Raw genomic sequence first — 25,666 nt, forward strand, 5'->3', positions numbered from 1 at the left:
ATATATATGTATATATATGATGAGGAGGAGGCAAAAACAAAGAGAAAATAAGCTGGAGGGACGGGACATGATGGTTATTTGGAGAAGGGGATGAACCACAACAGAGAACGCAAGTCAAATAACTTTGTGACTACAAGTAATTTCATGCCAAATTAATGACTATTACTAGAAAAGGTTATATGCAAGAGATGCCAAGGTCTCAGAACAGATAATGGCAAGAAAAATCAAAAGGATGATATAACAGTAACTAGGTCCATCCTAGTAGTGCCCTGATACATCCCCCCCAAAGTCTAGACATTACTGACCCACAGTTGGTTTTGTTAAAGCCCCATGCATACACTCTCGTCCACGGCTGGCACCTCTCCCCCGTCTTGGTGGACCACCACGTCGCCGGCTATAGTCTCTGTCCCGGTCTCGATTTTCTTTGCCTTCCTCGTTGGATTCCGTCTGGCCACCATCCTTCTGTCCTGAGACTCCCTTCTTCTTCCCAACCATTTCCCAGGAATGCTAAAGAAAAGAAAAACAGTCATGTCTACTCGATATGGATTACATTAGGCAATCAGAGGTAAAAGCTCAAACAACCATTAACCTTTCTGCCCTCAGCATCCACATCTAGGACACTCACTGGTTTACTTCTGTTGAAATATAAACCAACTCTAAATCACTGCAAAACTGAGGTCTTTTGTATAGGGTAGGTGCTTATGCTAATGGATTGCAGAGATCAACTCTAAAAGGATCACCAAGATCTCTATTCAATCTGGCCACTCTGCATATTAGTCCAGTTAGCTTCTGGTTCCTATCTTGCAACTATGTTTCTTGGACTGAAAACTACTTCCCTTGCACCCAGGGACTCCTAACCTTTTAGATCCTTACTTATATCAAATAAAGCAAGAAAGAAAACTTAAAAGTTTCTAAGAGTTAACTATGAAATCCAAATTAATTTGCAGCATTCAATTCTTGAGCACAATTTCCAATAAAGCAATCCAGAATTTAGGAGGAAAACAATCATACTTAACTTCCCTCCCCACACACCAAATTCCTTTATTTATAAGACAAAGCAACAGTCAGGAAGGCACAGCCCTGGTCCTAAGACATACTGATTACAGGAAGCCTTCGAATCTAGGTTTTATCCACTGTGTTCTTTTTCCATAATTGATATAATCCAATACAACTGCACCCAAAGCAGACAATCTATGATAATTTCTAAATTGCGGTAAGGAAAATAAACACTTTTGGAAAACAGCCTCACTCCTTGGGAAAATGAATTTTGTAAATTAAAAATTTTAAATACACACTTGATTACATTTTTTACAGATATGTACAAATAAAAATTCCAGCGCAAAAAGCAAGAGTACCCTATCCTAGCTACTATCTAACACAAGGAACAATGGCTGCTCAGCAGCAGTTATTTGATATTTAATAACTTTCAAAGAATACAGATGAAGTGTAATATAAAATTACCACTAATTTTCTCATGATGGATAATATTATGGTCACATAAAAGAGTATCCTTCTTTTAGGGAAGCATGCTGGAGAATTTAGAGAATAAACTACTATAATGCTTACAAGTTTCTTCCAAATAATTCCAAATGTCCACCATGGATGAATAAATAAATGTGGTATAGACATGTTAAGGAATATTTATTATTCTCCCATAAAAAGGAATGAGATTCTGACACATCTTCCTTTTTGACATTGTAGTGAGAGTGTTATGATTGCTGTTCTCCAGGCTTTGCGATGGCACCCAAAGATGATAAGAAGAAAGACACCCGAAAGTCAGCCAAGAAAGACAAAGATCCAATGAATAAATCTGGAAGCAAGGTCAGTAAGGACTAGTCCAAAGGTGAAGTTCTAGACAAGCTCAATAATCTAGCTTGTTTGACAAAGTCACATGTGACAAACTCTCTAAAAAGTTCCCAACTGTAAGCCCATAATCCCAGCTGTTATGTCTAAGAGGCCAAAGATTCATGGTTCCTAAACCAAGGTGACCCTTCAGGAGCTCCTTAGTAAAGACTTATCAACACAGAGAATAAGTAATTTACACCAGAAACACCAAGGGTGGAAATGCCCCAGCTGCTGGTGAAGATGCATGAACAGGACCCATTAACTGCACATTTTGAAAAAAAAAGAAAAAAGAAAAAACTTTATTTAAAAAAAAAACCTGGGCCTCCCTGGTGGCACAAGGTGTTAAGCTGCAGCACTATGAAGCTATCCACAGCCACTGCATCATGGCACGAGTTCGATACCCGGCCAGTCAGGGAGCTACCCACACATGGCGCAGCAGACCTCTCCTGTCTTGCCTGCTGCTCCCCTCAGCAGTATATTTCAGTCAATCTGCCTATTCTGCTCCCCACTATGTCTCTTGGTGAATCCGCTCACCACCCCCCATTCCCCACACCTCTGGCCTGTATGCACCCCAGTTCCTGAATGCATAAATAAATCTTTTTTAAAAAAATAAATCCATCAACTCGAAAAAACATCATCATTTAAAAATAAAAAATAAATCTGACACTTGCCACAAAATGGACAAACCTGAAAACATGCTGAGTCAAGTCAAGTCAGACACAAAAGATGGACGAATACTGTATAACTCTACTCATTAGCTCATAAGAAAGGCAAATGCACAGAAACAGAAAATAAAGTAGCTTGACAGGCTGGGAAGAAGAGATGGAGAGTTACTGTTTAAAGGGCAATTTGTGTTTGGGAAATGAAAAAGTTCTGAAGATAGAGTGGTAATGACTATAACAATGTTGATGTATATAATGCTACTGGACTGTAATTTTAAAAGTGGTAAACTTTGTTAAATATACTTTACCAATTTTAAAAAGGTTTTAAGTTCAAGAAAGGGTAAATTTTATATTAAAAAGTTCTCTAAATATTCTAAACAGTGTACAACAAATAGTTTGATAATTTTTTTTAAAGATTATATTTTCACCTAGAACTCAGCAACCCTCATTGCCTATTCTTAGGACCTCACTGTATCCAGTACGCCACTCTACGCTCAGAGTTTAATTCATATGTTATAGTATAACCTTACAACCCAATCTGAATCAGGAACCCTAAAAACCAGACTCAAAAGAACTTTATTTAAACTTTTTGATAATCTGTCTCAAAACCTGGCAAGTTTCAGAAACCTGTCATAGTCACCCTCCTCTATGGTATATACCAGATGGGTTCTACTAAGATCTTGGGCCTCCCCTGGTGGCGCAGCGGTTGAGCATTGGGCTGCAAAGCTGCCCGCAACCTCTGCAGCGCCGGTTCGTTCCCCGGCAGCTGGTGAGGGTCCCACAAAAAAAAAAAAAAAAAAATAGAATTACTAAGATCTTGCCAAAGGCACTATCAGTTTTTTTTATATGGACTTCACCCACCTAAATACATCCAACATCTCTGGCAAGTGACTTTGCTTCCCACTGGTTTCACTAGTGGCTGATCTATCTGTGGCATAAGTCTACATCCATCCTCCCATTTATCTATCTTCCTTTTTGATACTGTAGGTCACACTGGTAGCACCAGATGACAGAAGGTGAAACAAATGTGATTGTACAAAAAAAAAATTGTACATATAAATAAAGCATGGTAGTCCCACTTCACCCCACCCCAAAACATCTTGAGACAATCACTCTATATAGTAAAGTGAAAATGAACCAAAGATCCTGCATCTGATTGTACAGCCACAGAATTTTCAAATAAGGTCAATGATATAAATTTTAATCTTTAACCACACTTTTGAAGAAAAAAATTGTACAAATTCAAATGCAACTTTAAAAAGTTTTCCATTAATACTTCCCATGCTCTCAAGGAAACTGACAAACCTCCAACATCTAGCTAAAGTGACATGACACCAGTAAACCAATCTAAGGATGAATGCTAGTATCAATCCCAACCAAAGATCCTCAGCATAAGGCCAAGTAAAAGAAAATATTTCTAAGTGACACACTGCTCATGAAGAAATGCTCTAGTAAGGGCTGCAAGAACATTCCAAAGATTATAAGGCAGAATTCCCATTCTTAAGGGACTTAAAATTTGGTAAGATAGCACAAATGCAGAAATAAGTGGAAATGAGAAGGGTAAAAGCAACTACTCCACATTCCAGGGCAAGTGGTCCTCAAAAATATGTCCTATCATCTCTCAGGATGGTCAACAGACAGTAAATAAAGTTTAACTGCTGGGACCTCCCTGGTGGCACAAGGGGTTAAGCACTGCACTAGGAAGCAATCCACAGCCTCTGCAGCACGAATTCAATCCCCGGCTGGCCAGGGAGTAACCCACATGGCAAAGCAGACCTCTCCTGTCTCGCCCGCTACTCCCCTCAGCAGTGTATTTCAGTAGTCTGCCTGTTTTGCTCCCCACTGTCTCTGGTGAATCCTCTCACCCCCCCCCCAACACCTCTGGCCTGTACCCCAGCTCTTATATGCATAAAAATTAATAAATCTTAAAAAATAAAAATACACTTGAAACAAAATGATTAAACTAAAAGTAAATAGCATCTCTAATCGAGACTAACCCAGTAAGTTACTAATGCAATATAAATAATTTATTCCAGACCAACTAGAGGAGACTGATTTTATCTGTTTTCTCCTATTTATTGTATGTACAGTTTAAGTATTTACAACCAACAGCAAACAATCTTCAAGCTTGCTCTATTTAGAAAGCTAAGTATTCAGCTTTAAGTTGCATTATTGCTAAAAGTAATTGCTACTTTTAGAATATTACTAATTTCTCAACCAGGGACCCACTTTCTAGAATACTTTATTACCGTATCTGGGTTTCCTTCCAGCAGTACATTGATGGCTCTGTTGACATCTCCATTGCAGTCATGCAAAGCAATGACACATTCATCCTGGTTCTTTCCTGTAATATCAATCAACTGAAAGAGAAAGATCAGCAAACATCAAGACAAACTTGCACTCCCCTAAAAGGAAAAACTAAGTAAAGAATTTAAAAAGAGAGGAGACATTAGCTGAGTCTCAAAGCACCAGGCTTAAAAAGCAAAATATGTAGAATTGTGGTATTCTAATTCCAAAAGCAAAATATTAGGGATGGGGGTCCAAAGTATTTACAAAGCTATCAAACAATTAACCAACTACTAGAGACTCAAACCCAGAACACACAGAAACTTCAGCATACCAAGAATTTCCATTATTTTCTACATGCCATAACTCAAAGTGGCTATAAAGTGGAATCAACAAAAGCATTTCAGAGGTTAAAAAACCAAACGAGGTTAAACTTAAGATAAAACCTCATTGAACAAGATATCAAACAGTATAATAAATGAAATAGTAAAAGCACTTATTTATTGCCTTAAACTACCATTATTAATTCTTCACCTATAGTAGAAAATATTCTGTTATTTAAATAGGCTTTACCCCTGGCATCTTTTACCATAGCTTATAGCGAGTTAAGTGATACACTCACTTGTTTCACCTTTTCCTCAAAGTCAGCATCATTATGGTCCGAAATCATCTGTGCAAGTCGAATTTGTTCTGCAGTGGCCTAGAAATTGAAAGATCAAGAAGGCATGATCAAGAGGCAACAGTTTAAGAGAAATAAGAAGCACTATGTAGTCAATATCCACTCCACCACCCACCCCAATTTCCTTCTCCTTTTTACAAATGACCAACTAATAAAGAACTAATACCATTCAAGATGCTTCAATCAGCAAAATGATCAAAACAACAACAACCAAAAAAAAAAAAAAAACCACAGTGAAAGCAGAGATTTTTCACCAATGTTCAGTTAAAGAGGTTTTCATCTTGGGATCACAGCACCACTTTGAAACATCTGCGCCTTAATTCACATTAACGTTCTTTACAAAGTCATGTGTTGTTCCTGCTTCTGCAATAGCCAATATCATCCTCTCATTCCAGGGCTGAGAACACCATAAGGTTTAGTCTGAGAATAGACTGAGCATATATGCATATACAGTGCATGTTCAGAAGATTATCAGGAATTTTACTATCCCAACTGAAATTAAGTAGTAAAATATTACGAGAAATACATTTGGGAATACAAGTGAAAGAAAAATGGGTAAGACGAAAACTCTAGCCTTACAAATTCAATTTATGTGACCATAATCACGCGTAAGTTAATTCTCTCACAGTAGTTACCAAACACCACCAACCAGTTATAGAAAACAGATCACATCTAAATCAAACTTTCAAAACAAACATCAACAACAAAAAATATAAACCTCAGTACTCAGGAAATTAATAAGTACTCCTTTAAACTGAGCAACACTCTAGGGTGTCTCATTTGTTAATTTTAAAGTAATACAATGAAGATGCTCGCGCATCACAGAGGAAGGGAAAAATCTTATTAGGTGGGCCTCGCTGAGACCAGAAAGGAAGAAAAAGTTAAGAGAAAAGAAGAGCAAAGAAAAGGGGAAAGGCAGCAAGACAAAGGTTGGCTAATGAGACGTCAAGGTGGAAAGATCTAGGAAAGAAATGCATTGCTGAAAGAGGCCCAGATGAAAGGGAAGTGCCCTCTGATAAATACAAACCAGAGGACCCATTTTTTTCCTAAACCTCAAAGTGCAGTATTAAACAACAGAAAGTAAGCATACTGCAATAAAGCATGTCATTGTTATAAAGCTCCAACTAAGTACAAGAACTAGAAAAACCAGAATGAAGAACCCAAATCGATAATCCAAAGCATAGAATGATGCTGCATTGGATGGAAACTAGTTATCAACCAGCAAAGCTACCCATGGATCCACATCCCTTGGGTTCTTTACCTGTGGCCGCTGCTTGTGCTGTGTCTGATTTTGGTTTTGAGGTTGTTCCCAGTTTCCCCGGGCTCGGTTAGTGCCCACCGATGTCATCATTTACAGTATATACAAATAACAGTATTTACAAGGTAGAATACTGAAAGTTAAAAAAAAAAGTTTAGATTGTTAACTGTGGGCAAAATGTTTCCAACCTCTTTCATCAGCACCTTCACTTTCATTTCTTCAAAAGAACAAACCATGAAGATTAGCCTATTCTTGAGACTTAGTTTGATAAATTCCTGAGAGATATCTGGCTGTTAATCCACTTTCAATTAACAAAAAAATGTATAAATGTGTTGTTTTTAAGTTACAAGCAGACTTTCATTACTATTTCTCTGTAAATATAAGCTTTATGAATTTCTGCAACCTTGATAGTAAGTAAAACAATGTTAATAACCAAAACATTTTTATAAGTGAAAATATCTTAAAATTCCTTTAACAGAAGGAAAAATAGGTAAAGCCTAAATGCAATAAGCCTTCCAGATGCTTATTAGTCTATGAGTCAAATAAAAACAACTTAAACTACTTATGAAAACACCCTTACCTGCCTTAAAAACATTTTATGTAACTTGCATGTGACCTCCACCTTGTGGAAAGGGACAAGCTCAAGTCTAGCCTCTTTCTCCCTAGTTTGTATTTCCAGCATGCTGTGGGAGCAGCATGTTCCTGTGGCCTTCAGCAAGACATGTATTAGCCCCAGTGAGTTTGCCCAGAATTTCAGTTCCCTGAATAATAATTCCAACACACTGCTTTTTGGCTGCTTCTGTCAGTCTCCTAGTCCAGTTTCAAGAAACCAGAATTGCAATTACCCTCAACCACTCACCTTAATATACAGAGTCCCAAACCAAAAGCATTTAGCACAAAGTTTTATTTGGAAGGGCTTCTGGGAAATCATTTTAAACTTGAGATATTATTACTGGCAAGATGACTTTGTTGAGTCTTTAAAGAGACAAAGACGACACAGGGCCTTCCCAAAACCGAACAGTTTTTGTTATAACTCTTCTAACAAGCAAGAATTCTACAGAATTTAATTTCCCTTCATTCATATTTTCTTTTATGATGCAATCTCAGCTGCTGCATTTAGTAAACAAAGAAAACATTCATATGATGGAGTGCTCAAAATAAGAGATTAGTTTGCATTGCTTCATTCCCTTCCAAAGAAGATAAGTTTATACCTTTCTGCTCTATATTTAATTTTTTTTTCCCCATCAGTGACACTTTATGCAAGGTAAGTCTAGATTACCCAGAAACATTGCTGGATTTGAAGGAGAGATAGGATGGGCTTCTAAACAAATATGCAAGGATTGACTATTAGGGAAGTTATTTTCACCTGTTTCTTGGGTCACAAAGAAAGCTGACTTCCCTGGGGATAAATCCTTTATCAAGTTGGGCAATAGGTTACAAAGGCCTTTATTTTTTAATGTCATCGTTAAAAATTAAGATTTCTACATCCTCTATCACCAAGAAAGGTTTTAAGGCAACTTCAGTGCTAATTTTTAACCATTACCTCTTCCCCCTACACACACGTGCGCACAAAGGTTGTAAATATTTCAAGCTAGTAGAGGGCTGTTAGCTACACAGTAGTTTATTTTCCCAGGCTAGCTTTACAGTCAAATTTCAACACTTAATTTACAAAAACAAAAGTGTTGTTTAACCAAATACCCTGGGGTTCAAATCAACAAGAAAATAACTACAGGAAAATTATGCTCAATAATTGGTTCTAGGATGAAGTTTCTAATATGGGAGTGATCATTCTAACTTACAAATATTGGCTCTCTAGTCTATATGCGATTTCAATTCGTGTGCATGATACACTGCAGATGTAAATTGCATGACTAGTTATATGTGTGACCACATATACTGTACCAGTCAACATAAATATATTTTAAAAAGCATCTGAAAACCACATTGTTCAGAAGAGAAAAAAAATCTTCACGATCATTCTTGCTTAACTTCCATTTGTCTCCTGCAAGTGCTTTGAAATATGTGACTAAGAACATTTTACCACCTAGAGAGTAACACTACCAAGCAACAGGTCTAAAGTAAGTGAACTGGGATGGATCACTAGGGGACACAAAATTAGCAGCCTTTTAGTAACAAGTAGAAACACATATCCAGAGTTATCACAGTGGAGATGAGAAATCTTAAGTACTCTTACTTAGAAAATAAAAACATTCAAAGAAAATAGGTGAGAAGTATTGGAGACCAAGGAATGGTGTGGGAATAGATACAGGTTTCCTTGAACACCAGCTACTTAAAAAAATAGCCAGAGAAATTTTACAGAAAAAAATAAATAACAAGTATTTATTGAATATCTACTGTGTGTCCAGTACTTTAGGAAATACAAAAACAATGACTTAGTGCTGCCCTCAGGGAGCTTACAATCTAATTAATTGGCGAAACAATTCAGAAACTGAGGTTGGACTTGGGTGGGTAAAGCTTGCTACCTCTAACAGAGCAAGGAATTTCCCTAGACACTGTGTGAAAATAACCCCTTCATCCTCCCCATTCCCACATCAACTTGAATCTAATTTGTAAAAGAGTACTTCCCAGTTAGGACACATTTTGCAAGGAGGGCTATAAAAATCAAAAAACAGTCTTAGGCCTTTCATCATTAGTTTACACGCCTGCAACACTTCCCATTCATGACTGAAATAATCACTGTGATAGTCTAATCTTTAAGGACAATGGTGCAGTTTTACAACCCATACACAGCCAAAATGTTTTAGTTCTCCAGTAAAGCTGATAGTCACTGACCCTCACCACCTCCCAGCAAGTCACATCAGATATCCCCAAAGCAGAATATGGGTGGTGGAAGGTGAGGGAGGAGACAAAAAAGGATACTCCCTCTAATATTCAGGGAGGGTCAAAAGCCAAAAGGAAAATAGAGTAACAACAAAACGCCTGTTACTGTGGAGGTTTTCTTTTCACAACATCCTACACCAGAGGTGGCTACATTTCAAGAACGGTGGAAAAGAAGCAGTCTGTTTGTGACATCAGTTTGCAAAACAATTTAGGGACTGTCTCGACAAGGTGCAGGGTCTAGAGCATTTTGGGATTCCTGCCCCATTATGAGAGGAGTGAACAAACACCCCAGTGCTCTCGTGACGACCCTCAGGCGGAATACACCCTATAGGGGTCTCCATGTCCAGCTTCCCAAATAACATAATTGAGATTCCCAAAACTACTATCTGGACAAGAAGGTAAAGTCAGATACAAAAAACATATTTTAAGAGCCGGGGCGGTGAGAAAGAAGGAAGGGTAATAAGAGGAGCTGACAAAGAGGCTGGAAACGGAGAGGGGACGCAAGCCCACGCGTGGAGGATGGGAGGCTCGCCCCACTCAGCGCCACATCGGAGCTCACCGGGCCAATCGCCTCCTTACCTCCCACCCGGAACAAATTAATCCTCCGCACTCCAAACTGAGGGCCACATGGGGGAGTTCGGGGCAGCTCCACCCCATCGCCCTCCTTCTCCCCTCCACCCCCAAACCAGGCCGGATCCGGATCAGAGGAGGCCCGCAGAGGATCGTAAAGGGAGGAGGCCCCTCGTCTTCGCCACAGGCACCGGCCAGGGGAGAGAGTGGGCCCTACCTCAGGCGGGGCCCAGGCCTCACCCGCTCGCGCTCTTTCTCGCTCTCCCCCCCTTCAGGCTCCAGCCGCATGGCCCCCCCCTCCGACTGGCCCAAGCCCCGCCCCGGCCACGCTCCCAAATCGAGGCCCCGGCTCTGGCGCGGCCCACTAGGCCGCGAACCCAACCATAAACAAAACCTCCAGCGGCCGACTCGGTGGAGGGGGAGGGGGGGAGCCAGGGCTCGCACGAACAGGACGGGGGTGTACAGTAGGGGAACACACGGTGCGGGGGGGCCCACCGAGGGAGGGGGATACGGCGGAGGTAGGGGAGAAAGGAGGGAGGGTAAAAGGGGGATCGCGGATTTAAAGGGGCCGCGGACAATACCCGGCCCCGCCGCGTTGCCGCTGCCGCCACCGCCGCCGCCAACGCCGCTGCGCTCCCAACTTTACCTCAGTCTCCTCCACACTGACACCCCGGGCCGCGCCGCCCCTATCACGTGATATAAGGTTCCCTCCTCCCCACCCCCTCCCTCCTTTTCCCTCTCGCGCTCGCTCTCGCGCCTTCCCCCTCCCACTTGCCTTCCTGCGTTCCCCAGCACGTGACGCGAAAAGGAACGCGCACGCAAACGTGCGCGCGCCGCCGCGCCACGAGACACCTCATTCCAGCTCCGCGGGTCCACCCGCCCCCTCCTCGGCGGCCCCGCCTCCACCACGTGACACACGATGGCCTCCGCTTCCTCTTACTGGCGTAAGTTCCGCGTCTCCGCACTCTACGCTATAGCTGCCCAGGGTCACGTGCTGGGGGTAGCGGGACGGCGTCGTTCTTCTTTCTAGGACCCACCCCCCCCCGTCCGCCATGTTTTCAGGCCGGGTCTACCTTGGTCTTTCCCCGTAAGGAAATGGCCGAGGAGCTTCAGGGAACCCAGGCGCCGTTGCGTCGGCGGAGCCCGGGCTGACGGGATAGGGCAGCGGGGCAAACCGGAGCAGTTCTGCGCGGGGTGGGGAGGCCATGGCGTCCAGCAGTAACTGGCTGTCCGGGGTGAATGTCGTGCTGGTGATGGCCTACGGGAGCCTGGTGAGGAGATCCCCTTCCCCTTTCCTGCTGTCGCCTCTGACCCAGTAGAGACCCTCTTGGGCCGTTCCCTGTCTTTTCTCTCCACCCACTCACCTGCGCTTTTTCTGGGCTTTGACTCCTACCCAGGAGTACTTGGGAGCCTAAGTCACAGACTTGGACCGCCCCGCCCCTGGCCGAGAACCCTCCCTCTAAACTCCGGAGCACCGACCACCCCTACGCCTTCCCGCAACAGGCATTTTTATATCCACCGCATCTGTTAGACTCCTGCTTTGCCTCAAGCGATACCCCAAAGCATCAAGAAAGCCCGAATCTGGGAATTTGAAAGCATGCTTAAAAAAAAAAAAAGGTCATTAAAGATTCTTTTCATATCTCTTGGACAGGTGTTTGTACTGCTATTTATTTTTGTGAAGAGGCAAATCATGCGCTTTGCAATGAAATCTCGAAGGGGACCTCATGTCCCTGTGGGACACAATGCCCCCAAGGTAGGTTCCTAAGGTTTTCCAGATCTTCAGGACCCAGAATGAGCTGCTCTGTACCTTTAGAGATGACATTAATTACCGTGTTTCCTTGTTGAGTTACCCACGTGCTTAGTAGATTGAGCAACCTTTGTCAGTTTGGGTCTTGGCTTACCTGCAATCGCATACGAGTAAACATAACAGGGGAACTTGGTGTTTTGCATCGGTAGAATGAAGGATTTGGGTTAAAATGCCTCAATCTTTGGTGTGGTGTTTCCCGCCTCAGCTTTAAATTACCCAGTGTTTTTTCTTTGTAACATTTGTTTTAGGATGGGATGAGGGTGGTTAAAATTAGCCCCAAATAAATGAGAAGGGTTGTTTTTGTAGACTTTCAATTTTATGAGACCCTATAAATCATCTAGTCCCATAATTCATGCTGCAAATTGAAACCTAAGGAAAAGATGTACAGAAAGTGAATCAGTCAATAGTCCCTATTTTATTTCTCTATGCATACAAGAGAGCATATATAGACCAGAGGTGCGGGGAGTTGTGGGGTGAGAGTATTCACTAGAGACAGAGTGGGGAGCAAAACAGACAGACAGATCCACTGAAATACACTGCTGAGGGGAGCAGCAGGTAAGACAAGAGAGGGTGCCATGTGGGTCAAGTTCCTGGCCAGGGTTGGAACTCTTGTGTCACAGTGACTGGCAGTAGCGCTGAGACTTTAACCCTTGGGTCACCAGGGAGGCCTTGTCTATATATTCTCTTTCAATAATTTGTTGTCTTCCTTTATATGACTTTAAGTATCTATTGATGAAATTTTATTTCTACCCCAAGCCTCTTTCCTGAGCTTTTATGTCCAACTCCCTACCTAATATTCCCACTTAGATTTCTATAGGCATCTTAAATCAGATGTCCAAATCTGAGCTCTTAATACCCTTCTGCTACCATCCTGCTTCTCTTTTTACTTCGCTGTAAACTGCCCTACCCAGCCTCCTTTTGTATGACTCTTCCCACAAATCACTAACATCCTTCTACAGTGGTTGAATTTTCTACCTATACATGTGCTATTACGGTACCTAGAATGATCATCCTCTGGCCCACTGGCTAGATCATTTGTTTTTTTAGATCTTAACGTCAATATCATTACCCCCAAAGAGGAGTGCTTACTACCATTTTTAAAGTAGGTGCTTTGTTTTTTTCACGGTACCCTGAGTTTTTGTAGATGGCGTTTTACTGTGAATTTCCCTTCCTGTTTACTTGTCTGTTTACTAGCTCTCTCTACCACTTGACTGTAATAAGCTTGCAGATGCATGACACCATGCAGGCACCATCAGTTTTGTTCACCACTATGAAGCCAGGACCTATATATATAAAAAAAATAGGGACCTAATGATTCCTTGTTGCATGAAAAACAGGTTAGTTGGAGAGCTGGTAATACTCTCAATTCCTAAACCAATTTTTTTCATTAACCAGTGCTATTAACTCTCCAGTATTTGCTGATGTATTGGAAAACCTCAAGGAGGAGATAATAACCTAAAACCTTAACAGTGCTCCTTCCACATACCCTCACTTCTCCAGATGCCTGCTGCTTCCCTTAAAGGAGGGATATAGGGTTGGCTCCTTTTTTTTTTTCAATAAATTTTATTTTTATATTCCCCATACAATTACAACCCCCTTATTTTGACCCCAATCCCTCCCCGCCCCCCACCCCCCATAGAGTGTCTCTGGTTCATAGTTGTTTGTTGATTTTGATTTTCACTTTGTTATAGTTATTCATTTTCCTGGTCCCTTATTTACGTTTTCTAGATTCCTGCTATGAGGGAGACCATCCAGTATTTTTCTTTTTCTTTCTGGCTTATTTCGCTGAGCATGATCCCTTCCAGCGCCATCCATGTTGCTGCAAATTGCATGTGTTTATCTTTTTTTGAATGCTGAGTAATATTCCATGGTGAATATGTATAGGGTTAGCTTCTTGTACATCATGAACCAGTCAAAATTTGGACTTTTTGGAAACTTACCCACCCTCAACCCCCATGAGATCAGGATTTCTTTTGGCTTTAAAAAAAAATCATCTAGGGCCTCCCTGGTGGTGCAGGGGGTTCAGACACAACCTATGAAGTAGTCCAAAGCCTCTGCAGCACGAGTTCGATCCCTGGCCGGCCAGGGAGCAACCCACATGACGCAGCAGAACTCTCCTGGCTGGCCCGCTGCTGCCCTCAGCAATGTACTTCGGTCAATCTGCTTGTTCTGTTCCCCATTCTGTCTCTGGTGAATCCTCTTGCCTCCCACACCTCTGGCCTGTACCACAGCTCTTGTATGCATAAATAAATAAATTTTTAAAAATTTTTTAAGAATCATCTAAATTCTCATTTATTGCTGGTAGAAGTATAATTTAGTAAAGTCACTGTGGAAAATAGCTGGGTGTTATCTAGTAAGGTTGCACATGTATCTAACCCACAGCCCAGCAATCCCACTCCTATCATAGGAAATTAATTTTTAGTCATGTGTACTAGGAGACATGTACAAGAATATACATAGCATTGCTTGTAATAGTTTAAAAAAGAAACAATCCAAATGTTCAAATGTCTCAAATGTTCTCATAAGAGTGGATATATGTATTTGATATGAAAAGTGAAAATGAACAAGATAAATATATCTGAACACAAATGACTTCAAAATATTTCTGAATGAAAAAAGTAAGCCACCAAATTGAATGACTCCAGAAAGCTATTGAATGAAAAAAAAAAGCCAGAAAGCCATTTGCAAAAGACTGTCTACCATATGAGTCCATTAAATGAAATTCTAAAATAAGCAGAACTATATTGATAGAAAGCACATCATTGTCGCTGGGGCAAGGATGGGGGGAGATTGCCTACAATGGCATATGAAGAGCTTTTCAGAATAATGGAAATGCTCCGTGTCTTGATTGGATTGGTGGCTGAGTGGGCATATTTGTCAAAACTAATTGATCTACTCACTTAAAAATGGATGAATTTTATTGTATTTAAATTCAGCCTCAATTTACTTAAAATTTTAAAAGACAGGTTGCAGAGGAATTCAAACACTATTTTTCTGTTTGTTTAAACTTCAAAATCAGGCAAAGCCAAATATCTTCCTTAGAGTGACACATGATAAAACAGGAAAAGTAAGAAGATTATTGACAAATTAAGATAGGGCTGCATTCATTCAGAGTTGGGCACACAAGACTTCAAAGTCATAGTGATATTCCAGTGTATAAGCTGTACAGCTAACAGGTGTACATTGTAATGATTTTTATAAATACTTAAAGTATACATGTGTTATGTGTATTTTGTCTATGATATATTTCACAATGGAAGTTTCTTAAAAAGTTACAAGAAAAAAATTGCTGGAAATCTGGCAACCCTGTTAAGAGAGGGGAATTTGAAACTTAGTAACGGTTACCTCTGGATAAGTGAGAGGTGATGTCTTTAGTACTTTTCTGAATTGTATGTCATGAATGTGAATAACCTCCTTCAAAAATGAAATACGCCTGGGCCCCCCTGGTGGTGCAGGGGTTAAAGTCTCAGTGCTATCAAGTTATCACCAGCCACTGCAGCATGAGTTTGATCCCCTGCTAGGGACCTAACCCACATGGCACAGCAGACCTTTCCTGTGTTGCCTGCTACTCCCCTTAGCAGTGTATTTCAGTAGATCTGCCTGTTCTGCTCCCCACTCTGTCTCTGGTGAACCCTCTCACCCCCCAGACCTCTTGCCTACATCCTAATTCTTGTATGCATAGATAAATAATTTTTTTTTTAAGATTTATTTATCTATGCATACAAGAGCTGGGGCACAGGCTAGAGATGCTGGGGGTGAGAGGATTCACCAGAGACAGAGTGGGGAACAGAACAGGCAGACTGACTGAAACACACTGCTGAGGGGAGCAGCGGGTGCAACAGGAGAAGTCTGCTGCACCATGTGGGTTGCAACCTGGCCGGCCAGGAATTGAACTTTTACTGCAGAGACTGCAGATTGCTTCATAGTGCAGTGCTTAACCCCTTGCACCACCAGAAAGGCCCAGATAAATAAATCTTTTTTTAAAAAATTGTAAACATGCCCTAGAAGAAAGCTTTTGGAAGTTCCACATTCCTTTAGGTTACAGTAGTCCCCAAACTATTGTAACCACATACAGACCTTACAGATTTTTAGCATTGATAATGACTTCAGTTGCTATAATTTTTTCCTAGCCCAGGAAGTTCTTTTTAATAAAACAAGATTTTCTAAAGCCAATTGATAGAAATAATGTAGATGCTGTAGGAATTCTGGCAGGTTAAAAGGTTTTAGCTGAGAGAGGTTCTTAGAAAACCCAACACTGTAAGTTATTGAGTCTTATCTGGAAATTTTATTAGTCAAATAAATATCTTATTCTGTTTATTGTAGTTGTTCGCTTGCTGTGCCCCATTTACAGATTGAAGGGGAACGGGTATAGGGTAAATTATTGTTTATTTTCTTTATATGAACAGGACTTGAAAGAGGAGATTGATATCCGACTATCCAGAGTTCAAGATATCAAGTATGAACCTCAGCTTCTTGCAGATGATGATACAAGACTACTACAACTGGAAACCCAAGGAAATCAGAGTATGTGGCAGGCTCTTAGAGGATACTTCAGTGAGGAATCCCACAAGTTAAAAATTCCTTTTGCTCTCAGACTTGTCAACATAGCTGCTAGCAAAACCAACAGCATTGTGTTTCCTGTGTAGCTGGCTAGTATGTCACATATGGGGAGGCAGTTTATTAACTTGCTGGACAATCTTTGAGTGTTATGCCTAAGAACAGTCTCTTTCTCAACAGATTGCTACAACTATCTCTACAGGATGAAAGCTCTAGATGCCATCCGTGCTTCTGGTAAGGGCTACTAAGCAGGATCCATGCAGGGTTCTGAATGCTCACTTGGGGAAGAGAAGGAAGAACCCACTTTATATGTGTTAGTCTTTGTCCTTTCTGAACATCCCTGACTAGTAAGAATTTTCTAGTTTTAAGAGTTGTGGGTTACTCTTACTGAAGTCAGTGATGTAGACAACTTATTCTCCAGAGAGTCTGGATTTGTATATTGTTCTCTTTAAGCTTATAGTTTCATGAGCTAAACGGTGGTAATGTGCTTGTTAATCCAAAAAAAACAGGCAGCATCTGCTTTTTCATGACGCTAAAGAGAATTGGTTCTTAAATTTTTTCCCATTCTATAACCATTTACATATATGTTCTGCTTCTACCAAAATAATGGTTTATATCTGAAAGCCATAATAGTTAAGCAGAAGGGTAAATGGGATGATGGCACTATTATGTATGGTTGGTGTAGCTTACAGTTGTGTTGCCACCACCAAATGACCATTCAGACACAGCTCTGTACCTCTGGTCTCTTCCATGCTATTAGAGTTTCCCTCCATTTCACTCATTGGAAATTAACTGGAAAGCTTAAAGACTGGGAGAAGGGGTATCTTTTGCTATTATCTCCTCAGAGATCCCATTTCATGCTGAAGGCCGGCATCCCCGTTCCTTAATGGGCAAGAATTTCCGCTCCTATTTGCTAGATCTTCGAAACACTAGTACTCCTTTCAAGGGTGTGCGCAAGGCCCTCATTGATACCCTGCTGGATGGCTATGAGACAGCTCGCTATGGGACTGGGGTAAGCTGAATGACAGGTTTTTCCTTCAAGGATCTAATGGAACACTTTACACTGAGTTAACTTCACTCTTCCTTTTTCCTCAGGTTTTCGGCCAGAATGAGTACCTGCGCTATCAGGAGGCCCTGAGTGAGCTGGCCACAGTGTGAGTTTGGAGGGGACCATGTCAAAGGGGTTGGTTGGAAAATACAGTAGTGCTGTTCCTTTCCCATAATAAGATGACCTTCATAAAACAATAACAAAATCCATAAGAATTGTCAGGTCCTGGGCCTCCCTGGTGTGCAGGGGTTAAAGTCTCAGCGCTTTCAAGCTATCACCTGCCACTGCAGTATGAGTTCCATCCCTGGCCAGGGAGCTAACCCACATGGTGCAGCAGACCTCTCCTGTTTCGCCTGCTGCTCCCCTCAGCAGTATATTTCACTAGCTCTGCCTGTTCTGCTCCCTACTTTGTCTCTGGTGAATTCTCTTACCCCCTCACACCTCTGGCCTATACCCCAGTTCTTGTTTGCATAAATTAAAAAAAAAAAAAAAAGAATTGTCAGGTCCCAGGCTATTAGAACTGCCTCTTGCTCACATTAGAAAGAAGTTGCTATTCTACAAGCTAATAAGAGAACCTTCTATTTTTGTGCACTTTTTCTTGTTATCTATTTTTTGTTCCAGCTCAGTAGAATGTCAGAATTAGTGTAACCTATTACACCAATAAAAGGCATGGTTTTTCAGCTCACTGAGATCTCATCACTTCAGGGTTCTAGTGTCCTCCTTTTGTGTTTGATTTGATAAAAGTAAGAATTACTAGCCACCCATTTGTATTGCCACTTTAAAGCATTGATAACTAACTCTGAAGCAAAAGTGTCACTGAAGAATCAGCTGTCTGTTATAGAAGATAATTGTTTTGTCTGAAAATGTTTTAAATAAGTACTAATATAATAGTTAAGTTGTTTATGCTTATGTTAAAATGAAAGGGTGGCAAAGGAAAACCAATCTAGACTAAAAAATTAGCAGCCATTGAAAGAATACATCTGTTTTCTGTTGCTAATCATTGTTTCTCAATATATAAGGGCCATGCCTGTTCTGTCTTCTCTCTGTCCCTAAAAATAAAGTACTTTTTACTTACTACTACAGATAAAAGGTGCTAGTAAAAAAACTTAGCGTGGTAATGAAAATAAAAATAGGATGGAAAAGGTTATTTGGAAGTCAGGCAGGAAGCCTGCTTAAAATTCAGTTTCTTTGAAAGACAAAATACTATATAATTCCACTTCTATGAGGTACCTATAATTGTCAATTCATAGAGAATTCAAGTGGAACTTTGGCTGCCAGGGACTGGAGAGAATGGAAACTAGGGAATTGTCTGATAAGGTGTTTTGCAAGATGAAAAGAAATCTGGAGATTGGTTGCACAACAATATGAATGTAACACTAAATTGTATACAAATAGAAATAGTTATGATGGGCCACATAATGTATATATTACCACAAATTTTTTAAGATTTATTTATTTATGCATACAAGAACTGGGTACAGGCCAGAGGTCCGGGGAATGAAGGGTGAGAGGATTCACCAGAGACAGAGTGGGGAGCAGAACAGGTGGATTGGCTGAAATACACTGCTGAGGGGAGCAGCGGGTGAGACAGAGAGAGGTCCGTTGCACCATGTGGGTCGCCTTCCCGGTGAGGGCTGCAGTAGTTATGGGTAGTTTCATAGTGCTGACACTTAACTCCTTGCGCCACCAGGGAAGCCCCGTATTACCACAATTTTTTAAAAATTCAGCTTCTTTAGTTTCTAAAAAGTGTCAGTGTATATAATAAAAAGAAAATAGACTCTGATATCTGACAAACTTAGGTTTGACTCTCAGCTCTTTGTCACTAGCTAGCTTTGAGACCTAGGCAAGTTACTTATTGGACCCTCCATTTCCTAACTTGCAAACAGGGATGATAGCACCATGTAGGGATGTTGGTATAGCACCAACTTTAATGTCCTAACATGGTAAGTGTTCACTAGCACTTTATTATTTTTTGGTATCCCATTTTGAAGTCACTTTCTTTGGACTGGGAGTACATTAGCCGCACACGCACATTAGGTGAATCAGCAGGGTTTAAAATTTTCTTTAAGCATAGTGAGATGAAGAACCCGTTAAGCCAAAGACAGAGACTCGTGGGAAAATTGGTTTCTCTGCTATTTCTAAACTACCAGATAGGATTTTAGTAACTAGTTTATAAAATAAGATGGAGACTGTGGTTACAGCTGCATTTATGGGATGGATAAGCCCTGAATTGAACTCTTCCATTACTCCTCATTCTGTCCACGACCTGCCTTCTCTTTGTTCCTCAGGGTCAAAGCACGAAGTGGGAGCTCTCAGCGACAACACCAGTCAGCAGCCAAAGACCTAACCCAGTCTCCTGAAGTCTCTCCAACAACCATTCAGGTGACATACCTCCCCTCCAGTCAGAAGAGTAAACGTGCCAAGCACTTCCTTGAATTGAAGAGCTTTAAGGACAACTATAACACATTGGAGAGTACTCTGTGATGAAGCTGAAGGACTCTTGCTGTTGATAGAGCCAGACAGATAACAGTGTGCTTGCTGGGCAATCCCAGGTCATCTGGCCCAGACACCCAGACTGGATCAGCTGAAGCTCTGTGTCCAGAGCTCTTAGAGAATAGTTCTCCAACCCTTTCTTATGGCCAGTCTCAAAACCTCGGTTATGACTTTATTTTCCCCTGGTAGCAGTTTTTTCTGGAATTAAATTCAGGTGTTTTTCTTACTGTTCTGTCAATTATATTGTCATAATTGTTCTTTTATTTAATGATTTCACTTGATTTTGATCATAATTCAACTGCCCTTTTCTGATCTGTCAATATAAGTAATCCCAAAGGTGAGAGTTGGGATAAGGGGGCTTGGTGTCTTCTGTACATACTGCTTTGTATCCAGTTGAATGGGAATTTGGGTTTGGGACAGAAACTGGTAGGGCGATGAGGAGGTATGTGAGGCCCTGGTTGGAATGTGGAACAACTGACCCCAGTAAACCAGGTTGTTTTGAAACAGTAACACAATTTCTCTGATCTACAAGTTTCTGCCCTTCCACTTTTAATCCCCTACTGTTATGAATACATTGAAGAGGGAATATTTTGTATACCTGGCATAATCCCAACCCCCTTGTTTGTTGAGGATGCTGTGGGCCAGTGTGAAGGAACGGTCGAATCAATGTACTGGTCTGACTTTATAAATTATTTAATAAAATGAACAATGAAGAAATAAAGCTTATGACTCATCCTTTCACATTTGCCTTTTAATAAAAAAACAAAACATGATAAATGGTGTTTGCACTTGCCTAACATGGTAGATCATGAGAATTTTCCTCCAGAGAATTAGTAGGATTGTGGATACTCTGAACCTAGGACCGTACAGATACTTCTTGAGACTCTTAACAGAAGACAGTCTGAAATTGGGAGTGTGGTCCTTGCTCATAGACTTGCCTATGTCCTGAATAGAAGACTGGAGAGCCAGGATTCCCTTCCGGTCTCCAGGGCAACAGGCCAAGTGACCAATCAACTCCTAGACCTATGGTCATTGTTGGAAGCGTAAATGTTGCTATGACTACTAAAGCCTCAGTGACTGAACTAAACAGAAAGGAGAGCCTGCTCAATCTCTGAGAGTCATATCAAGCAAGTCTGTAGACATGTCTGTGGAAAAGATGTCAAAAGATGAAGAGGTATGCAGATTTGGAAGGAGGCAGCTGGGTTGGAGGAATTTCCCATGATGAGGTTTCCAGATCAATTTACCAGAGTAAACTGTTCCCTGAGAGAGGCCCTCGATGTAACAGGATATTAACAGAAATGAGAGACTGTCTGGCACATAGGTATTCAAATACTTGTTCCATACCAACCCTTGCGTGTTTCTGATTAATCTTAAAAGGAGTAGAGCTTTCTCCCCACAGCCTCTAGGAAATTACTTACTCAAAAGAGAAAGACCTCTGTATCTTGCACTAGCACTGGCTACTGGGATAAGGAATTGAAGATCAAGGGAGATCAACAGAGCTCCCTTTTCTTGCAGGGATTACAAAGGACCCTGGGACTTAAGAAGATGATTGACAGGTAATCTCTGCTCCTATCTGCATCCCTGACCCTTCACCATGGCCTTTTCACCCTCTGTCCTGGAGCCACTTCTCAACTCTGCTGTGTCTTGTTAGGAGCTCATTAGGAAAGAAAATGTGAAGAAGGGGCAAGAAACAGAGACCAGCCCAGTGCGTGCTAGGTCAGGCTACGTATACAGTAGTTTTCATTGGCTCTTGCCTCCTATTCTCTGAGAGGAAATTGGAGCTAGTATTTTGTCGCTTTCCTTTTTAGAATTCAAGCATTTGTTGCCTAGCATTGTACTAATCATGTGGTAAGTGTACAATAAACATTTATTGAATGAATGAGAAGACTCAAGCAATTTTACTTTGTATCTCCTTCACCTGGGAAGCTTGTTAAAACATACTCAGATTTTAAGCCAGAAGATTCTGACTAGAGTGTTCTGGGACTGGGTAAGTAATGTCTTTATTTTAAAGTTTCACAGGTTGTCCAGAGCTAACAAGGATATGAGATAACAAGAATGCATAGAATTTTGGTAGGAGTCAAGCAATATTGGGATACAGCATTTTTACAAAGGCAACTTGATGAGGTCTATAAATATTTAAAATTTACATATCCTTTGAACAGGCTACTCTACCTCTAGGCATTTACCTTACATAATATACCTTCAAAAGCACTAGAATATACGAGAATGTTCATGATAGTATTGTTTACAAAATTTCAAAAGCTAGAAACAACTCAGCTGGTTAAATGATGGGTGATACAGAAATACTAGGTAACCTTTAAACAGAACAAAGCAAATCTCTCTGTGCTTATATGAACCATCCAAGTTGGTGATACTGCTGATGTAAATGAATGGTTTCATATTAAAAATATATATACATGTAGGGGCCTCCCCGGTGGCGCAGCAGTTGAGCGCTGGGTTGCGAAGCTGCCCGCAGCCTCTGCAGTGCTGGTTCGATCCCCGGCTGCTCCCTGGCCACCGGAGGAGGGTCCCACATGGTGCGCAGACCTCTCCTGCCGCCCGCTGCTCCCCTCAGCAGTGTACTTCAGTCCTTCTGCCTGCTCTGCTCCCCGCTCTGGCTCGGTGAATTCTCTCACCCTCCCGCACTTCTGACTGTACCCAGTGCTTGTATAAATAAATAAATAAATCTAAAAAAAAAAAAGGTATATATACATGTATATGTATATACTTACTGATATATGATAGGAAAAATTTCCTGGAAAGACACAAAAATTATAACTGTGGTGACGGAGAAAGAAGAATGAAGCTTTCATTTTTTTTTCTTATTTATCTTTTTAAAGATTTGTTTATGCATATAAGAGCTGGGGTACAGGTCAGAGGTGCAGGGGGTGAGAGGATTCACCAGAGACAGAATGGGGAACAGAACAGGCAGACTGACTGAAACACACTGCTGAGAGAAGCAGCGGGTGAGACAGGAGAGGTCTGCTTGCCATGTGGGCTGCTTCCCAGCCGGCCAGGAATCGAACCCATGCTGCAGAGGCTGTGGATCGCCTCATAGTGCTGTGCTTAAACCTGTGTGCCACCTGGGAGGCCCAGCTTTCACTTTTTTTAAGATTTATTTTTATTTATGCAAACATGAACTGGGGTGGAGGCCAGAGGTGCGGGGATTGAAAGGATTCCCCAAGACAGAGTGGGGAGCAGAGCAGGTGGATTTACTGAAACACGCTGCTGAGAGCAGAAGTGGGCGGAAACAGGAGAGGTCTGCTGTGCCATATGTGGGTTAACTCCCTGGGCGGGGATTGAACTCATGCTGCAGTGGCTGGTGATAGCTTGATGGCACTGAGACTTTAACCCCTGCGCCACCAGGGAGGCCCTTGAAGCTTTCACTTTTAACTCAATACATTTCTATATGGATATAATTTTCTAGTCATGTAAAAAATTTGTTTTCCATGAAAGGTCAACACAGGTTATCTGAGCACAGGATACTGATGTACTCATATGCATGTATAGATATATACACACACATATCATTTCATGTATCAAAATGTAGTGAATGATTCTGGAATGTGTTTAGCCAGGATTAAGAATCACTGATACTATGGAAGGGATTCATCCTTAGACTAGGTTTGATACCTAAGTCTGCCACCAAGAGTGACCTGGGGCAACTCACCTAAACTTCCCATTTCTTTGTCTGTATGATGTAAAAATTAGCATTTATGACACATGGTTTTATGATGATTAAATGACATATTTAATAGATACTAGGTTCTAAATTAATTTGTTACCCTTCAAAGACTTTGTAGTCTGACACTGTCATAAAGGTTTTAGTGATGAAACAGCATCACTGATGGGGTTTTGTCTCTTCTCCTAACCAACCCATTCAACCCTTATCTCTATACCTGGGGCAGGTGGCAAATTTTACATACTCGGTGTCTGTGGCAGATGATGTTAAACCAGAGGAGAAACCTATATGCCATCCTAAGGATGCAGCATACCATGAAACAAGAGGTGGCACTGGCCAACAAACAACTCCTGCTGGTGAGTTCTAGCAAGGGCAATCTGATGTCTCCACCATGCCTGTGCCCGAGCCCCTGGCATTCCCAGGCTCTTAGTCTCTGCCATTACTCACCTATCTCACATGCCTCTGAGGTTTTTACCATCACACCAAAGCAACAGCTCCTTTTTTTTTTTAAGATTTATTTATGCATAGAAGAACTGGGGTGTAGGCCAGAGGTGTGAGAGGTTTCACCAGAGACAGAGTGGGGAGCAGAACAGGCAGATCTACTGAAATACACTGCTGAAGGGAACAGTGGGCGAGACAGGAGAGGTCTTCTGTGCCATGTGGGTTAGCTTCCTGGTCCCAGGATGGAACTCCAGCCATACAGCATGGTAGCACTAAGACTTAACCCTTACACCACTAGGGAGGCCCCAGAGCAAGAGTTCTTTAACTCCAAATGCTGATGCTGTTTTTCATTAAGTGATTCTTTGCATCCAGAAGCACATGGCATATTTCAACATTGTAAAATGTGTTCTAGTTCTTGCACCTCTTGGTAAAACTCAAAACTGCCTCTTAGTGCACCTCTTGGTAAAACTCAAAACTGCCTCTTAGTGCACTGCCTCTCAGAACTTCTCTCTCTCCCTGGCATCCCCAATTGCTGTCACATCACCACCATTGTATCCCAAGTGTCTAGTAGAGTTCCTAGTCTATGGTATGTTTTCAGCAAATTTTCATTTACTGAACATCATGGGGAAAAGCCATGTAGGCGTCCTATCCAATAGTTCAGCTTCTAAACTATTAGCCATGGTTCAGCTAAATCCAGGTCCAAGAGAAAGAGTGATGGGAAAGCATCCAGGGAGAGTTAGGGGGTGTGGATGGTAAGGACCAAACAGTGGGCAAACATCATACTGTATACTGCCCTCCCCACCAGGTTCGTCAGGCTGCCCTGCACCAGCTGTTTGAAAAGGAGAATCGGCAGTACCAGAAAGAATTGCATCAGATGGGCAAAGCTTTTTATGTGGAGAGACTCTGATGGCCTCTGGAATACTGTCCTTCCATTCTCACCATGCCTGCTAAACTAGTCTTCTTGAACCTCTACCACTTCGAACTTCCTTCCCCCAAAGACACCTAAACCTAGGTTTCTGCCCAGCACTAAAGAACATGCTCCCACTTGCCGCTTTTTTATATCTGCTCCTGGTGCTTTTGGGAAACAATCTATGCAACAATAGTAAAAGCAAGAGTGACGCCTTGTGGTCAGAATGAGATACACCGTGGATGTATTGGGGGAGCAGGGGGTGTGGTGGAGAGGTGATTAATGTGAGAGTAGAGAACCCTGGTTTGGTTTAACAAATGAATAAAACTAGCTCATAAAAGTTCAAACTTATACCACGGGCTCATCCTTTCAGCCCCAAATCTTGATTTGTTTGGAAAGTTCTTTTTCGCAGCTGCCATAATCTTAACGTAGTTTAAGATATCATAATCTTAACATAACTGGATGTTGCTCACCACCTCTCAGAACTCACTTCCACTGATCTTTTCCGTATACTTGCACAAGTAGCTCTGAATGTGACTATTAATGCAGAGGCACTGTGGTGTTTGAGTATCAGGAGGCGTGGATTTTAC

General features: G+C 41.5%; 3 protein-coding genes across 39 annotated transcripts in view; 2 read left to right on the forward strand and 1 right to left on the reverse strand.

Moving 5' to 3' along the window:
- The window catches only part of UBAP2L (ubiquitin associated protein 2 like), a 44,852-nt gene extending 33,274 nt beyond the window's left edge, over positions 1–11,578 (reverse strand). For 9 of the 34 annotated variants that reach the window (XM_054691600.1, XM_054691599.1, XM_054691597.1 and 6 more), the window contains exons 1-5: positions 10,788–10,843; positions 6,734–6,863; positions 5,416–5,493; positions 4,757–4,867; positions 306–507 (exon numbers count right to left, since the gene is read on the reverse strand). In XM_054691600.1, the coding sequence (XP_054547575.1) occupies positions 306–507; positions 4,757–4,867; positions 5,416–5,493; positions 6,734–6,823 (481 nt within the window). In that variant the 5' untranslated portion in view covers positions 6,824–6,863; positions 10,788–10,843. The other 25 variants (XM_054691607.1, XM_037500380.2, XM_054691605.1 and 22 more) reach the window with 9 other exon arrangements.
- On the forward strand, positions 9,838–20,781 carry CUNH1orf43 (chromosome unknown C1orf43 homolog). 4 transcript variants are annotated; one of them, XM_054691609.1, is made up of 7 exons: positions 9,838–9,969; positions 11,793–11,894; positions 16,355–16,472; positions 16,686–16,739; positions 17,351–17,517; positions 17,601–17,659; positions 19,842–20,781. In XM_054691609.1, exons 2-7 carry the CDS (start codon positions 11,832–11,834, stop codon positions 20,035–20,037), a joined length of 657 nt encoding a protein of 218 aa, XP_054547584.1. In that variant the 5' UTR covers positions 9,838–9,969; positions 11,793–11,831; the 3' UTR covers positions 20,038–20,781. The 4 variants fall into 4 exon arrangements, with proteins under 4 accessions (XP_054547584.1, XP_037356294.1, XP_037356293.1 ...); XM_037500397.2 differs by lacking the exon at positions 9,838–9,969 and adding an exon at positions 10,990–11,085; XM_037500396.2 differs by lacking the exon at positions 9,838–9,969 and adding an exon at positions 11,117–11,412 and having other exon boundaries at positions 17,423–17,517.
- Positions 20,782–21,057: 276 nt separating this feature from the next.
- On the forward strand, positions 21,058–25,438 carry CFAP141 (cilia and flagella associated protein 141). Its single transcript, XM_037500398.2, has 4 exons — positions 21,058–21,220; positions 21,562–21,602; positions 23,955–24,084; positions 24,975–25,438. The coding sequence occupies exons 1-4, from the start codon at positions 21,188–21,190 to the stop codon at positions 25,074–25,076; spliced, it is 306 nt and encodes a 101-aa protein (XP_037356295.1). The 5' UTR covers positions 21,058–21,187; the 3' UTR covers positions 25,077–25,438.
- The last annotated feature ends 228 nt before the right edge of the window (positions 25,439–25,666 follow it).

Source organism: Talpa occidentalis, unplaced genomic scaffold (assembly GCF_014898055.3).
Source record: "Talpa occidentalis isolate TD23 unplaced genomic scaffold, MPIMG_talOcc4v2.1 talOcc4.9, whole genome shotgun sequence".
Classification (NCBI taxonomy): domain Eukaryota; kingdom Metazoa; phylum Chordata; class Mammalia; order Eulipotyphla; family Talpidae; genus Talpa; species Talpa occidentalis.

What these genes read in the sequence shown, in the direction of transcription:
- CUNH1orf43 (XM_037500395.2), top strand. Translation starts at nt 11,347, where the DNA reads ATGGCGTCCAGCAGTAACTGGCTGTCCGGGGTGAATGTCGTGCTGGTG. An exon ending in CAGCTCGCTATGGGACTGGG is followed by an intron (nt 17,518 to 17,600) that starts GTAAGCTGAATG and finishes CTTTTTCCTCAG; the next exon opens with GTTTTCGGCCAGAATGAGTA. An exon ending in CTGAGTGAGCTGGCCACAGT is followed by an intron (nt 17,660 to 19,841) that starts GTGAGTTTGGAG and finishes TTTGTTCCTCAG; the next exon opens with GGTCAAAGCACGAAGTGGGA.
- CFAP141 (XM_037500398.2), top strand. Translation starts at nt 21,188, where the DNA reads ATGTCTGTGGAAAAGATGTCAAAAGATGAAGAG. An exon ending in AGATGTCAAAAGATGAAGAG is followed by an intron (nt 21,221 to 21,561) that starts GTATGCAGATTT and finishes CTTTTCTTGCAG; the next exon opens with GGATTACAAAGGACCCTGGG. An exon ending in CTTAAGAAGATGATTGACAG is followed by an intron (nt 21,603 to 23,954) that starts GTAATCTCTGCT and finishes TACCTGGGGCAG; the next exon opens with GTGGCAAATTTTACATACTC.